At 40.0% G+C, this 17,693-nt stretch overlaps 1 protein-coding gene across 2 annotated transcripts in view; it reads right to left on the reverse strand.

The window, feature by feature from the left end:
• LOC142160400 (formin-H-like) overlaps positions 1-17,693 on the reverse strand; it is a 228,848-nt gene that overhangs the window by 149,799 nt on the left and 61,356 nt on the right. For both annotated transcript variants that reach the window (XM_075215301.1, XM_075215300.1), the window contains one exon: positions 10,358-10,516. In XM_075215301.1, the coding sequence (XP_075071402.1) occupies positions 10,358-10,516 (159 nt within the window). The remainder of the gene's footprint in view (positions 1-10,357; positions 10,517-17,693) is intronic.

Genomic DNA, 17,693 nt, shown 5'->3' on the forward strand with positions numbered 1-17,693 from the left:
ATGGCTTTGTGCTGTTCCTCCATCCTCTGAAGCATGTACAGGGTGGAATTCCACCTAGTTACCACCTCTTGCTTAAGTTGGTGGCAAGGCAAGTTAAACTCTTCTTGGAGCTGCTGCAATCTCCTACATGCTGTGGCAGAATGCCTCAAATGGTCTGAAATTTTACGGGCCAAAGAAAGCATCTCCTGCACCTCACGGTTATTTCTTAGGAAGCTCTGCACCACCAAGTTGATGGTGTGAGCAAAACAGGGAATGTGATGGAATTCACCCAGCTGTAATGCTCGCACTATATTGTTGGCGTTATCAGAAATGACATAACCTGGGGAGAGTCCAAGTGGTATAAGCCATGTATCAATCACATCTCTTAGTTTTCGTTACAAATTGTCAGCTGTATGCCTGTTAGTGAAGCCGGTGATACAAAGAGTGGCCTGCCTGTGACAAATGTTACGTAATGGTGTACATGCTGCTGCTGTTCCTGTTGGTGAAGGCGAATGACCCACCCAGTGGGCTGTCACAGTCATATAGTCTTTGGTTTGCCCACTTCCACTTGTCCACATATCTGTGGTTAAGTGGACAGTGGCCAGAATGGCATTTTTCAGCACAATCTCTACATTTGTACACAATTTTTGGTATAGTTGTGGAATAGCTTTACGGGAAAAATGGTGTTGCGATGGAATTCTGTAACACGGACACAAAACCTCAATTAACTGTGAAAAACCAGCTGAGTTTATTGTGGATATTGGACGCAGATCTAACACTAACATGGTAGCCATGGCATCTGTGATTCGCTTGGTGACTGCTGTCATATTTGCTTCCCCTAGCAAATGATTGTTTCATAGTTAATTGTTGAAATGTAGGACTGCTCTTTTTCTTGGCCTTCCTCTGGGCTGACGATTCACCCCCAGCAGCAGCAACAGCACCAGCAGTGGGACTAACGCTTTCTTCAGAGGAATCAATTATAGCGCAGGAGTCATCCAGCCTTTCTAAGTGCAGGGCTAACTCCGAGCGCTACTGAGGATATTGAGGAGGATGGTGTTGTGGGTGTATTTTGTAGCCATCGGGATGTAGGTGACCAAAGGGTCCTAGCTGATGATGGAGTGCTTGTAATTTTTTGGGAAGTACTTTCAGCTTTTTCCAACACTTTGCCATGAACTCTCGTCAAATGGCGTAACATAGACGAGGTTCCAAGATGATTAAGGTCCCTCCCTCGACTGACTGTGGCTTGACATACACTCCAAATGGCTATACAACTGTTGTCTGGATTTGGGTAGAAATAAATCCAGAGATGAGAAGTGGATTTTTTTGTTTTATGCCCATGCATGACAATGGCCTTTTTCTTGTCACGTGCCAGAACTGCTGCCACTGGTGCAGGACTTACACAAAAAACTTCATCATCATCAACATCCTCATTAGCACCCTCGTCGTCTACACAAATCTCCCCCTCATCCTCTTCTAATTCCAAAGTGGCATCCTGAATTTGTGTATCACCGGCTACACTTGGGCTGTTCAGCCACACATCAGCAGAACTGCTGAATGGGCCCTCCTTTATGGGTACACAAACAGAATGCTCACAATTAGACATACCACTGGACTCTCCACAGGGATTGGTGTCATTTCTGATTCAGAGCATACATTATCATCTAATGCCTTACTGTTTTCTTGCAACTCGGCTTTGACGCATAACAGTTGTGCACCACTTTTAGACTCTAAATTACTTGGTCTTGCTTGGTCACGAGTGACCGTACAAGAAGAAGGTTCAGTAACATTTTTTGATCTGCCACTAATAGAGAAAGGCGAAGGCCTCATTCTTTCTTTGCCACTGCGTGTGTAGAATGACATGTTGGCAATTGTTTTTTTAACGGTAGTTAACTTTTCCTCAGTTACACTTCTTTTTCGCTTCAACACGGTAAAAAAATTTTTGGTGTGTGTTTTTTTCCCTGATTTCAAAAGACTATGTACTTTTACATAGGCTTTACCAGATAACGTCCTGGGAACACTACTATCAGGACTGGTGCCAGCACTTGCTTGCTGTTTCTGCTCATATGTGGACTGCTTTGAATCCATTTTAATGAGCCCAAACCACTTGTAGTGCAAAATATTGTATATATACTGCTGCTAAATATCACTTTTGACAGCCAGAAAAAATAGTGTTTCACACTGGGGAATATGGGACACCCCAAAGCACTTGTAGTGAAAAAAATTGTATAGATACTGCTGCTAAATATCACATTTGACAGCCAGAAAAATTAGTGTGTCACATTGGGGAATATGGGACACCCCAAAGCACCTGTAGTACAAAAATTGTATAGATACTGCTGATAAATATCACTTTTGACAGCCAGAAAAATTATTGTTCCACACTGGGGAATATGTGACAACCCAAAGCACTTGTAGTGCAAAATATTGTATAAATACTGCTGCTAAATATAACTTTTGGCAGCCGGAAAAATTAGTGTTTCACACTGGGGAATATGGGACACCCCAAAGCACTTGTAGTGCAAAATATTGGGGAAAAAAAAAAGCCTCCTCTATCCTCCTCTCTTCCTGCTCTAACAATTGCTAATAGAATTGGTAATAATAATAGAATTAAATAGATTAGAATTGAAATAATAATACAAAGAATAAGATGTACAATTATTGCTCTGTCCCTGCTCTAATACAGCCTGTGACCTAACCCTGCTCTCTCCCTCTGTTAAATTGCGATGGATTGCTGTCTAGGCGAGTATTTATGCTTTTCAAATCTCGTGAGAACCGAGCTCTGAAATACGAATACGTCACAATGACGTTTTGCCTCGATTTCAATTCCAAATGGGTGGGAGAGTATCAAGCCTGCTCGGCTCGGTACTCGGATAGGCGAAGTTCGGGTGGGTTTGGATCTCTGGGAACCAAGCCCGCCCATCTCTAACTCAAACACATGCGCACGAGACAGGCAGTCATTCCCATAGGCCGTAGTCATCATTTCAAAACATTCTGTTGGTGTTTTTTGCAATTTTACAAAAAAATTCAAATTGACACGTCATTCAACTTTTAAACTTAGCATTTTTTCAGCACTCCACAGAAAACACAAACAAACTAAATGGCGACTCACAATCAACTGAACGCCAGTCATAGAGTGTTGCAGGTTGTCATGGAGGTTCAGTCAGGTTCAAGGTTACTACGTATGCAGTTATAACCGGTTCTGACTGCTTTGTTTACTAGGTGGAAACACAGTCTCGTTATTTAATAGACATACCTCGTATATATATATATATATATATATATATATATATATATATATATATATATATATGTATATGATCCGACAACGCAACAATGATGTTTTTCCTCAATTCAGATCCGAGGATGCGGGAAAGTAACGAGCCGGCTCGCAAGCCTACTCAGATCCCCTAAGTTTGGGTGGTCTCGGTTTTCAGAAAACCGAGCCAGAGCATCTCTACAAAAAAACTATACCTGGCAAATACATGCATTTGTGTATGGCAATATTATATACATATTTTGAGCTTTCTGACCTTTTAAAGAGGTCTTGACAATTCAGTCTTCTAGAGCAGGGAGCGCACAGCATGATACAGCTACCAACAGCTCCAGACTTAAGGTAATTAAAAGTAGGTGGAAAGAGTAATTTCCTCATTTATCACATCAGGGTGAGGGCAAAGGAGTGAGGATATCTAAATGTGATATTATTCTGATATTTATATAATAATCTTCACTCAGATTTTTCCAGAGATTCTTGAAACAATGTAGACACGCTGTCACCAGGCCCGGCGCTCCCATTAGGCGAGGTTAGGCACTTGCCTAGGGCACCGGGCTCTGGAGGGCGCCTGGAGGGCGCTACAGAATAATAAAATACTTTAAAACTGTGCGGCGACCGCTGACCATACCTGTCACGGCCGCCGCACAACATCAGATGCACGGGGGAGGGGAGAGAGGCTATTTTGTCACCACCGCCGCCTCTCTGCTCCGTCTCCTCCCCTCCACTTACTAGTGTCAGTGAGTGGAGGGGAGGAGACGGAGCAGAGAGGCGGCGGTGGTGAGACAAGGTAAGGAGAGGAGGGAGGAGGCAGGAGGGAGGAGGACAGCGGTTTTTGCGGCGGGGGGGGCGATTTTTGCGGGGGGGGGCGCCGCTTTTTTAAAAATGCCTAGGGCACCGTGGACCCTAGCACCGGCCTTGGCTGTCACTAGAATGTAGGATTAAGGGACTGCTTCTCATTGTAGAGCAGAAGCTCCAGCACTACATCGCTGGACTGGAGCCATAGCTCTCCATTTACAAGTGGCTCAATATTTGATAGGTAATGAGAACTAAACGTAGAAATTTATTTGTGTCAATCACAAAACATGAAGAGTAAAATTGTTACACCACTAGGAAACATCTGGCTTAGCAGATAGAAAGATCATGCCTGGGCCACTTCTACATGAGTTTTCAATGAGAAAATTTGCTTTACCTGGTGCTGAGGGCAGTGCGTTTTCCTAGAGCTAGAGCACAGTACTCTGGGATTGCTAGATGCTTGCCAATTGACAGTATTCAGTGATCTTTTTCCCAGTCATGAGCCAGAGAGTCAGAATAAATTTTGAACCAGAGATTAAGTTTCTCTATATGACAAGTGCAACCAATGTCAACCCCATTTCACCCAATCTACGCCAAAGTCAAGCAAAGCTGGACAATTATTAATGGTCACTCTTGTGTGGATAGAATATTTTGTCATCAGGAACCAATAAGTACTGTAAGGATAGAACGGCTTCCAAAAAGTTAACTAATAAGATCTAAATCACAGTTGCCGACGTTTGAGTAGAATTTACAGGGACACTTTTCTGCTCAATAGATGCTTGTATGTATAGTGCTCTCTAGGTGGGAAAAAAAGCATTATAACCCTCACCAAGCCAACCAGTGGATATAATTATCAATTAAAGGGTAAGTTCCAGAGACGTGTGAATAGCCCTTTCTCCTGAACAAGAAGAATTATAGTGCTTCTGAGGATTTTTCCCATATGGTCCAAATATGTTGGGTAGATAAAACATTTAAGCTAGAGTTACCTATTGATTGCAATGTATTTTAAAGAATATATTTCAATAAATCACAGCTACATATGGAATAAGTCTATTTTTAACATTGCATACAGAACAAGTAGTAGTGTTATGCAAAGGGCCGTCTATAAGAATTATGGAACCGCTCAATGTATCAATCTAATTAATAAAATTAAGATTAGAGCAATAATTGTATTATGTTTTGAGCTGGATAAATAAAACAATTGGTGGGTTAGAATGTAGCTCTTTTTATCAAAACATTATTCTGAGATAACATCTCTGCTCTCTGCCCCTCCCCCCCTCCAGGCAGCACTGACTGTACATTTGTACTAGAGATGGGAGGGCTCGGTTCCCCGAGATCGGAATCCAGCCGAATATCGCCTATCCGAGTATCTCGGTACTCTCCCGCCCATTCGGAATCGAAATCGAGGCAAAACGTCATTGTGACATATTCGGAGCTCGGTTCTCGCAAGATTTGAAAAGCATAAATACCACCCTCCAGAGCAATCCATTGCCATTTGACAGAGGGAGAGAGCAGGGTTAGGTCACAGGCTATATTAGAGCAATTAGTGTACACATAACTGTTTCTATCCTAATCTCTACAATTACAATATTAATACCATTTGCAATTATTAGAGCAGTAATAGAGGAGGATAGAGGAGGTTTATTTTTTCTTTTGTGGGCACTCCAAGTGCTTTTGGGGTGTCTCATATTCCGAGGTGTTTTACACTAAATTGTTCTGGCTGTCAAAAAAAGTCATCTTTGTCAGCAATATCTATCTAATACATTATTTTGCACTACAAGTGATTTGGGGTGTGCAATACTCCGCAGTGTTTTATAAATACTTTTCTGGCTGTCAAAAAAAGTCATCTTTGTCAGCAATATCTATCTAATACATTATTTTGCACTACAAGTGATTTGGGGTGTGCAATACTCCGCAGTGTTTTATAACTACTTTTCTGGCTGTCAAAAGAAGTCATCTTTGTCAGCAATATCTATCTAATGCAATATTTTGCACTACAAGTGATTTGGGCTCATTAAAATGGATTCAAAGCAGTCCACATATGAGCAGAATCCGCAACCAGGTTCTGTCACCAGTCCTGATGGTAGTGTTCCCAGTACGTCATGTGGGAAAGGCGATGTAAAAGTACATAGTCTTTTTAAATCTGGGAAAAAAACACACACCAAAAAGAAATTTACTGTGTTAAAGCAAAAAAGAAGTGTAACTAAAGAAAAGTTATCTGCCGATAAATTTTTTTTTGCCAACATGCCATTCTACACACGCAGTGGCAAAGAAAGAATGAGGCCTTCACCTTTCTCTATTAGTGGCACAGTGGGGAATCCTTTCAGTGCTGTGCAAGGTGCTGAAACCATTTGAAGTTGTGACATGTTAACTGAGTGCAGATTCTGCTAGTTTGATTCAAGTCATTCCTTTAATTAGACTATTGGAAAAGCAGCTTGAGAAACTGAAGGAGGAGATGAAAGCAAGCAATTTAGCTAAGTAAGATCTTGAACTCGGATCAGTACGTTTTGGCCACTGTGCTTGATCCAAAGTTTAAGACCTACATTGAGTCTTTACTTGTAAATGAGCGAGATGTGAACTTTTGCAAGGAGATATTGCTCAGCAAGTTGGCCGCTGAACTGGGCCTCGGCTTGACGACGTGTCCTCCTTCAGTTTCTCAAGCAGCTGCTGCTCGTAAAAAATTAAATTTCCCAAAAAGAAGCAGGGAAGACGCAAGGGTCAGACCAGAACAATTTAACATCTGGGCTGGTTTGAAGGAATTTTCAAAAAAATGTGTCACCTTGCCCATAACTCCATCCAATACAAGTATAAATATGCAAAGGATGGTGGAGGATTATTTTCAAGAGGTAATTGATATGGAAATTTCAGACAGTCCCTTTTCTTACTGGGAGGAAAAGCAGGCCATTTGGAAACCCATTTACAAACTTGTTTTGCAATACCTAAGCTGCCCACCCTCCAGTGTGTACTCTGAACGAGTGTTCAGCACAGCCCGAAACTTAGTCAGTGATCGCCGTACAAGGTTACTTCCCAAAAATAACATATTTTTAAAACTTTTTATTTAAGTCTTGGGTGCAATCTACCCCCAAAGAGGAAAGGGACTTGGGGCATTTCCATATCACTTACCGTCTTGAAAGGCTGCTGTTTTGGCAATTTCTCATTATGGGTAGGGTGTCATACACAGACTGACCCCAAACTGCCTTTGTCCATTTCAATTAATATTGTACAGTCTATAACGGCTGATTTTTTTTGTATTTTCTACATGTGGAGAGAGAGGGGCCTATAGAGACAGAAAAAAAACTGTCTTTGTCCATTTCTTTACATATTTAACTATAAGTGTAGGGTGTAATATACACCCAAAGACGATGGCTGCATTGCCAATATGCATAGATGGAGAGGAAGACAATCTGGTTTGTGTGTAGAATTAATGAAGGCCTACCTACCAGGAATTAAACTGTATTTTCGATAATTTATTAGCTTTATAATTACATTACTTATCCAAGAAACAGGTGGAGCACTAAATTTGGTCATTTTATGCCCAAAAACATTGATTTTCCAACAAAATAGCAAAACAAAACCAAACAAAACCAAAACCGAAACCAAAACACGCAATGGCGTTTTAGCAAAACCAAAACCAAAACATGATAGTAATCCAGATCCAAAACCAAAAACAAATCCAAAACACGGGGGTCAGTGAGCATCTCTAATTTGTACATACATAGAGAATAGGAAGTTTTGGAAATACATCTAGCATACATAGCACGAGAAGTAGTGTTGTGTAGATATAGGTGCCCTCTTTATAGAATAAGAAAACACATTCATAATATACTGTATATATAGAAAAGTAGTTTAATTGTGAAGTTGTTAAAACAAACAGATTAATATATTTTGCTGAGATTTTAAAGCAGAATGAAGAACATGAACTTTAGTAGTTCTTATCTGGTTTATTTTAGTAGTTCTTAGTAGTTTAATTGGATTGGCTCATAACTCTAAATGAGGCCACAGTCAGAATTACATTCAGAATACAGAGCAGGAAAAGTGGTACTAAGCACAGATTCTTACAAAACAGACCAATATTTGATCTAGTGCATACCCATACACAAACTTGGTCTGCATTGGGGTACTTAGTTTTTTATTTTGGGTTCATATAACTTAACTGTAAATCGTTCAAGCAGTTCTAATATGAACAATGTTAGAAAATCAATCCCCTTATGTCTCTATCCTCCACTTATGCCCGCTCCATCTCCTGGTATTGTGATCACAACATTGCCCCAAGCCTGACGAAATCCCAGCACCAGTCATTTTACCAGTGCTCAGATAACAGGCGCAGAGGACATGGCAAATATGGGACTCTGTTTGTAGCCTAACTCTAAATCAAGCACTGCTTTGTGGGGACTGCTTTTTCAGGGACCCAACAATATTAAAATGGGGACTTACAGTTCAGATAAGATGATTAAAGTGAGTATCATTTCTTTTTTTCAGATCTTTCACCAAAGAAAAATGAAATTATAATTTAATGATCATTATTAATAATAGTTTTATTATAAATGCCTAAAGCACAGAATATAACACATAAATAGTTATTCTTGCACAACAGAAATGTGACCATTTAGGACACGATCATTAAACTGTGACAAAAACACAATTTTAGATGCTGTAATGATATTTTTTTTCTTCACGTGAAAGATAACTTAGTGACGCTTTATCCCTGGAGGGTTTCATATTTACACTGAACCTGACACTCTAATTACCTGGGAAAGAATCAGCTTGTGGGTATGTTGAAAATGATGTGTTATTTGCGAGGAATGATAGGTGCAGTTTCTACGTGTGACATTTTTTATACAAAGAACACTGTCCTTGAGGCAAGTGATCTACACCTTACTATACACAATTATTAAAGCTGAGAAAAACACTGCTACGATGAGTAGTTCAACCTCTGATCTTACTGCGTACAAGAAAAGCCATATGGTTTATCAATGTATTGCTTGTTCTATATTAATATCGGTATACACAGTAATTTATTCTCTTACCCATCTTGTCTAAACTGTAGTTTGATGCAGTGTCCACATAATCTTTTTCATACACAACACATTGAAAATAGATATAATAGACCTGTCACCTGACAGATCCTCATTTGCTTAGTAGAGGCTACTTCCACCTTTGGAATATATCCAAGATACGCCCTTTTCTCACCACGGAAGCCACGATACCCTTGTTCACTCGCTTGTAATCTCTCTCCTTGACTACTGTTACCTCCTTCTCTCTGGCCTACCTGAATCTCACCTTGACCCTCTTAAGTCTATCCTCAATGCTGCTGCCTGCCTCATTTTTCTCTCCCGCCACTCTATCTCTGCTGTCTTCCTCCAACAGTCCCTACATTGGCTCCCCATGGCCTACAGAATTAAATTTAAACTCCTCACATCCTCACCTCCCTACATCTCCAATCTCATCTCTACCTACACTCCTAGCCGCCCCCCTCCGCTCTGCCTGTGACCGCCGCCTCACTACACTGGTCACCTCTTCCCACTTCCATCTCCAGGACTTTGCCCGGGCTGCTCCCCAGCTGTGGAACGATCTTCCACGTTCCATCCGGTTAGCATCTACTCTCAAAGGCTTCAAGCATGCCATTAAGTCTCTTTTCATTATTTAGGTCTATAAGTCCTCCTCCTAACTCCCTTGTCCCGTCTCTCTCTCCCAGTTAGTACCACCAATTTGTGACTCCCCCTTTCCTTTATGATGTAAGCTCTCAGGAGCAGGGCCCTCTTTCCCTGTGTGCTCCTTCTACTATTCCATCACCCTATGTACCTCTTGGCCTGCTTCCCTAGCCCTGTTTTCTTAAGACTCGGCCTACTTCTCACTGATTTCTACCATCACTTTCACTCATTGTCCCGGAAATAATTTGATTGCATTACCATGTTAAGTGTGTGTGGGTATATATTTATATATTTTTGTTCTTCACATTTTGTTCTTTATGTATCATGTTGTGTCATGGGTCACTGTTTTCTGTGTATGTACGGCGCTGCGGACCCTTTGCTGAACACTTAAGGCCAAATTCTATCAGAGAATTTAGTCAAATTCAAGTTTGAATTGAGGTGAATATTCCACAAACAATTTTGAACATTCATATTTAGCCACAAACAATATGGCAATACTATTTTCATTTGATGCTTTTGTGCTGCACATATTAAAAAAAATATAACAGGTGGGTTGCAATTTTGGTACTCAGTATGCAATATTCTTCCCATGACCTCTAGATAATTTCTTCATATATTTTAGTTGTAGGGTTATGGACATTTTTCAATAAATAACATTACTTACATGTACTTATTTCCATTGCTTTGGACTGAAAACGAGGGCGGAGCATTGAGTGTTCCAGCTGACACGGAACAGTCTGACAGGCTGACACTGCTTATTTCTGGGACCATTTGCTGGTAGCAGTATAATATAAGTTCATTTCTCTTCACCTTTACCAGATATCTGTAAAAAGGGCAAGGTAAATATATTATTCACCCACTACTCACAACTAACACAAATATTCCCCAAGTCATTTAAAATATGTCTACATTTTAAAAACAGACATATTGATCACTAAGCACTCAAAGAAATGACCAATATCCCTACACCATGGACACTTAAGATAATTTAAAGCACTCTTTATAATAATTTAGGACTCTAAACGTCATAAACATTGCTCAATCTAATGAAATGTTAAGGAAATGCTTACTTTTCTTCTGTACAATTATTTCTTTTATTGGTCTCTTATATTTCCTTTACTGACAGCTTTTCTCTAGTTAGAAGCACGAGACAAGTCCAGAAGGCATTCTAGTACCTTAAAAAGGATGATAGCTGCCAACATTATTATGCCTTCCTCTGTAAGCACATACAGGAAGGTAGTGGTACATGTATAAACCCTGTATTTAGAGAATGTGCTGCAGGTTGGCTCCATGTGATTTGTCCATAGATGTGCCTAGTCACTTCTCATCCCTTATACAAACTGCCATAAACATTTGCATATTGTATTTTTTAACAATTATTAAATTTGATAATATGGTTAATACCACAAATTTTGCATAATTTTCAAAAATTAATTAAATTCATTTGGCTGCACTCATAAAATATGCAGCGTGAAACAGCTGACTTATTAAAGGTACATCTCCCTCAGTGCGTGTGTTATCCAAGAAAACCCTTGGATGACAAAAGGAAGCCTGTATTGGTGGAAATTAATTAAAAAAATAGGCTTCCATAAGCACAACTGTAGACATGCAAACCACTGATATCACCAAAGAAAGAACAGAGCAGACTATCCCGGGAAAACAATGAAAGTGGCGTTGGATAGGTAAAGAATCCAACATGTCAGACATTCCAGTGTTACAGACAATTGTAGACCTATACCCAAGGCACTGCCTACTGTTCAGAGGAAGAAAGATTGCAGTTGAGTATGTGTTTAACAAATCTATGTTACAAATGCCAGTTATTTATAATTAGTGATGGTCAAAATATTTTAATTAGTTCAATGGCCACAAACACATTCACAGTCAACAGACTTCACTTCAAGTTTGTGGTTTAAAATTTTGCAGTTCGTCAATGGCATTTGAGGTTCGTGTTCAAGGTTTGCAGTTTTATTTGAAGTTCACATCCAAGTTATTGGTTTTAATTTTTTTAACACTAAAATATTATTTGTAATTAATAAAAAGTGTTCGAAGTTAGCCATTCAATGAACAGCGTTCACAATCAAAGATGCATCATGTTTATCTTGAATGTGATAATAAGATTCATTGACCACTTTCACAGCAGTTGTGTTAAGGACTCATACAGTAAAATAATTAATGGAACAAAAATTGCATGGGAAAACATATGGCTGTTGTGAAGACTTAGATCTAAAATGTATTTTAAAAATGTGCAAAAAGGGAGATCTAGATGGACCTGTAGGTTCTTTTTTGCTGACATATTGTGTATGTTGTGTATTGTTTATGTTATGAATGATTAAGATGTTCTTAGTGCAGATTTGCAACTTTGAGCAATATTAGTAAATAACCATCATAGGATACTGGTTGCAGAGATAAAACCCTGCCTCAGGAATTCACTACAGCTATTATAAGACACAGTGAAGCTAGCTCACCAGAAAAAATATATATACATTTTCATACAGTCTAGTGGGTTACCATCAAGTCACCAGCCAAATTCTTGAGCATGGGTCAAATAGGAGTTTTATTGTGAGGATCCACAGAAGAAAACAGCAACACACATGAGCAGCAAAAAAGATCTATGCAGGTATATTGGCTCCTACAGTGGAGAGGTGTAAGATTTCCAACCTCTCATTGTTTAGAGTAGGACCATCCTATTAGCAAAAGCGCCTTGGCGTGGCGGATGGCTTAAACATACATTTGCAAATGTGTGCAACAAAGACTTTTGCATTTTTATCTACAGTAGAAATGGCAGATCTGTTGCTGGCTATAGCAGTGTGCTGGGGGAAAAAATGTTGTGTGTATGTTCCTTGCAGGATAACCCCACCCTTTCTAGCACCTGTTATGGCCTATAAATTGATTTGAGCAGCTTCCACTTTTGTATTTGTCTGAGAGGCATGTTGGTGTAAGTAGCTGAGAGGGGGTACTGGCACTGAATTGCTGTTTGGAGGCTTCTGGGGTACCTCTTTGGTAAGTTGGCTCTCAATTTAAAAACACATATGTATGGCCCAAATATATGGGACTCTCATTGTTTAGAGTAGGACCATCCTATTAGCAAAAGCGCCTTGGTGTGGCGGATGGCTTAAACATACATTTGCAAATGTGTGCAACAAAGACTTTTGCATTTTTATCTACAGTAGAAATGGCAGATCTGTTGCTGGCTATAGCAGTGTGCTGGGGGAAAAAATGTTGTGTGTATGTTCCTTGCAGGATAACCCCACCCTTTCTAGCACCTGTTATGGCCTATAAATTGATTTCAGCAGCTTTCACTTTTGTATTTGTCTGAGAGGCATGTTGGTGTAAGTAGCTGAGAGGGGGTACTGGCACTGAATTGCTGTTTGGAGGCTTCTGGGGTACCTCTTTGGTAAGTTGGCTCTCAATTTAAAAACACATATGTATGGCCCAAATATATGGGACTCTCATTGTTTAGAGTAGGACCATCCTATTAGCAAAAGCGCCTTGGCGTGGCGGATGGCTTAAACATACATTTGCAAATGTGTGCAACAAAGACTTTTGCATTTTTATCTACAGTAGAAATGGCAGATCTGTTGCTGGCTATAGCAGTGTGCTGGGGGAAAAAATGTTGTGTGTATGTTCCTTGCAGGATAACCCCACCCTTTCTAGCACCTGTTATGGCCTATAAATTGATTTGAGCAGCTTCCACTTTTGTAGATTTCCAACCTCACCATACACCAGCCAAGACTAAGCTGAATTTGAGTCCTTAAATATACCCAGTGATGCACCTCAAAAGAGAATGGTTGGAGCGCAAGATACCACCTCATGAGGTGAGAATTTGAGTTTCACATAGAATGGAGCCAACTTAAGGGGGCATGATCAGTGACCACAACAAAGTGTACCCCACCAACGTAATAACGAAGGACCTCTTGACTGCAAGGCACTCCTTCTCTACCAAAGAGTACAGGGTTTCCATAGGGTACTGTTTATATATATATAAAAACAGATGTTCTGCCCCCACAAAATCTTGACAGAGGACTGCCACTAATCCCACATTGGAGTCATCCAACTGTAGTAATAACTGTTTTGTCCGGAGACTGTAAAACAGGACTCTCACAAAGGATCTGCTTGATAGAAACAAAAGCAGCCTGACATTCAGACACCATGCTACCCTATTTGGAGAACAATATTTCAGCTGGCCTGTTAAAGGGGCTGCCAACGTAGAGAACTGAGGAATAAACCTCCTATAAAAGCTGCTAGTCCTAAAAATGAGCGCAGCTGTTTTTTTTGTACATGGGACTGGTGCATTGTCTAGCGGCCTGTACCTTGTCAGCCATGGTCTTTAGCCAATGGCAACCCTTAGTGTATCCCAAATATTTAGTCTCTATTATCTCTAAGGTACATTTATTTTGATTAGCCATTTAACCTACGCATCACAGGGACGGAAGAACTAAACAAAGACGATTAAGATGTGTTTTTCAGTGCTCACTATAGATGACGATATCATCAAGTCACCCGTCAATGTCTTCAGTCTGGGTCAAACAGAAGTTTTATTGTGAGGATCCACAGCACAACACAGCAACATACATGAAGAGCAGACTAGAGCTATGCGCAAAGTTCAGGAAATATTAGCTCCTTAATTGGGGAGATGTGAGATTTCCAACTGCCACAGACACCAGCGAAAACTAAATTAAACTTAAAAACTTAAATAGGCCCAAACTCTTTATGCATGAGGAATGAGTGGGACTTCCTCCTAACTCATGGGAGGTTAACCCTTTTCTCAGATGTGGCAATTTCTCACCCTGCCACACGTAGTTTGGCAGGAGTTTTATTCATCTTCAGGTTCTGGTGGCTGCACTAGTGAGGATGTTCTCCCTATGACAGCATGATTAAACCCGTTTGTATCTGAAACGCTTTTGTGTCTTAATGATCGGGCCAATTTTTGTATTTTTGTTATGCGTCACTTGTGGATAATTTTGTCATTACTTTGAGTATCAATGTGAATTGTATACTGTTTTGGGGGCAGGAAGGGCTTTCTTTTAGTAGTTTAAAAATATATTTCTTTCTTCTGAAAGTATACATTATACAAATATGCTACCAAAATATGGCATGACTGAAAAATATCCCAAAAAAACATTGAGCTGTCTCTCAAAATACATGAAATATATGTCATTTAGTTAAATCTGAAAGTGTTATATGCTTAAAAAAAAAATCTGTTTTTCAAATGAAATCTATTTTGTTTCCACTATGAATGTATGGCCAGGAGAGTGGCAGAGTGCAAGAATATAACCCCATTTAGTAAATTAGACCCCTGAAGGCTTCAGCATCATAATGTTCATTTTGGATTTGAAAGGACATTTTATAACTTTTTATTTAATCTCACTGCCAGTTGGTGCAAAAAATAAAAATAAATATTATTTTTTCATAAAGCCTTTGGTTCACCAGTCCATTTTTCATAACACAGGAAACACAACCTAACATGTATTTAGCTACTTCTCCTCTTGGGTACCACATATGTCTGCATTATTTAAGCCCTGGACAAGTTTTTGGGTCTAGAATAATTTTTTTGCAACAAGTTGCAATTTATCTGTATACTTTAGGTTCCAAGAAGAGGAAAAAAATAATAAATACAGCGAAACCAACGGCTTAAGTTAATCATCCATGATATTCTAATATTATTGTACAACTAGTAATTTGCTCTGCATTGTTGAAATGTTTTGTGAGAACAGAATATAACTTTTTCATTTTTTTTAACCGTGTACTTTATCCATGTGACACATGAAACAAGAGAAAAAAAATCCCACAATATCTTCAATTATGTCTTTTGCTGGGGAGAAAGCTATTAATGCTTTAAAATTTAAGCTATAAATGTTGTACACTGTTCCTAAAGTGAGAAAACAAAAGCCTTGGGGCATTTAATGGAAACGCATAACATTATTATTATTAATAATATTATTATTATTATTATTATTATTATTATTATTATTTATTTTATTTTATTTAGTCCCATTTTGGGACATATCAAGCAGGGACTTTGTATACAAAATTATATGGACATGGTTTTTAAGCATTTTTGGATTAAAAGCTGCTGACAAAAAGAAGAAAAAATCTGATTGGTGAGTATTTTGGGGTTTTGCTATTTTTAATAAATGTATGTGGTATTAATGAGGGTGTGTATGTTTTTATTGGGGTTTTACTATTTTTATTAAAAGTATGTAGTTGTTAAGAGGGTGTTGTGGTTTATTTAACATTTTGTATTGTGGAACTACAGGTCCCAGTCAGCCGTGGGTGTCAGGGAATGTTGGCACTTGTGGTTTATCAAGTGCCAACATGCCCTAACTGTCATGGGTATGCTGGTGCTTGTAGATATAAAAGTATCAGCATGCCCACACTGTTTATGGCAGCCCAGACTGGCTGGGACTTGTAGCTCCACAAAACAAAATGGCGTCTGTATGTTTTTTTAACAAAATATTCGCTATTATTACCCTACATCCACCGCCCAGCAGTGTAGGAAGAGCCCTAGTGCTTTCAGCACTGGGCTGGTTATCCCTACAGGGGGGCCCACTCAATTTTTTGGCGGACCCCACTACCTAGGGAAAAACCCAGGCACGACCAATTTCCCGTGTTGGAAAAGGACAGCAACCTTTATGCATTCCTGAGAGGATTTGAAAGGACTTGCTGACAGTTTGTTCTGAACTCCAGTGAGTGGGCCAGCTATTTAACCCCTGGACTGAGATGGAAACATTTGGAAGCATTTGCAGACCTTCCCCAGAAACTGGACGGCGATTATGTCGCAATTAAGAAAGCTTTGCTGCTTCATTTCAAAATAACGCCTTAGGTTTATCGGCAGAAATTCTGAGACTCAATGCGCAGTCCCTCTGATACTTATGCCGGACTGTTAGCGAAATTATCATCCATGATGCATCAATGAATTGAGGGATTGCAGGTACTGGACTATGATAAGCTAAAGGATCTTATTCTCCACGAGCATTTCCTCACACTGTGCCCAGCTGAGGTGAGGCAATGGGTTGTGGATCGCGACCCTAAGACAGCGCAAGCGGCTGCTAGCCTGGCCGACAATTACACAATTACCAGGGCTCCTGTAATGAAGAAGAGTTGGGGAGTGCCAGGGCAAACTACGCGGAAAGAGAGGCAACCTGGAGGATCACCCCTGAGTTCCCTGTCAACCAAACCAGCTGCTGCTGCACCTGTTGGGGGGATGGGGGAACAACCTGTTTTGGCAACCGGCCGCAAATGTTTTACATGTGATGAAGTGGAGCACATCAGTGTCAATTGCCCCAAAAAGAAGAAACAACTCCTTCTACTGTGGGGGGCTGGCAGGAAAGTCAGTACCGGCCGTCCTGTGTGCAGGAGGACCCTAAGAACACCCCAGAGACAATCTGCAAGCAGTTATGGTAGGACACCAAGTCGCACTTGGGTTGTTAGACTTGACTCATGTACATCCAGCTATAGTGAGCCCAGAAAACATTATTCCTGAGATGACTATTGCTGTGCAAGGAGTGGTGGGCCTACATTCTGCAGTACCCCTAGCCAGAGTGTACCTAGATTGGGGATCTGGCAGAGGAATACGAGACGTTGGGGTACTAGACAATCTGATTGCCACGGTACTGTTGGGGGCTGATTTGGGAAGGATGCATGTTGCTTATATAAATGAAAGTGATGACATTTTTTGATGCACTGGTACAAACTAACCCTATTCTTCCACAAATGGACTCTGCTGACCAGCATAAATAAGTGCAAAATTATATATTGAAATTTCATGTGCTGCTGAGAATACCAATGCAGATTTGCAGATACCTGTAATGCAGAGGGAAGGCTTATATGTGAATATGTTTGATGATAATTCTCTTGTTGGAGAGACCTAAGACTTTAAATCCCCTGGGTTGTGAATTTGATTAGGGCAAAATGTGTGAAATTGTGCCTAAATGTGATACCATGTCTGCTAATGTTTTAAGTAGTCAGATTGATTTACAGGTGCCCAGTTCTGAAGGTGA

This window comes from Mixophyes fleayi, chromosome 6, assembly GCF_038048845.1.
Source record: "Mixophyes fleayi isolate aMixFle1 chromosome 6, aMixFle1.hap1, whole genome shotgun sequence".
Classification (NCBI taxonomy): Eukaryota; Metazoa; Chordata; class Amphibia; order Anura; family Limnodynastidae; genus Mixophyes; species Mixophyes fleayi.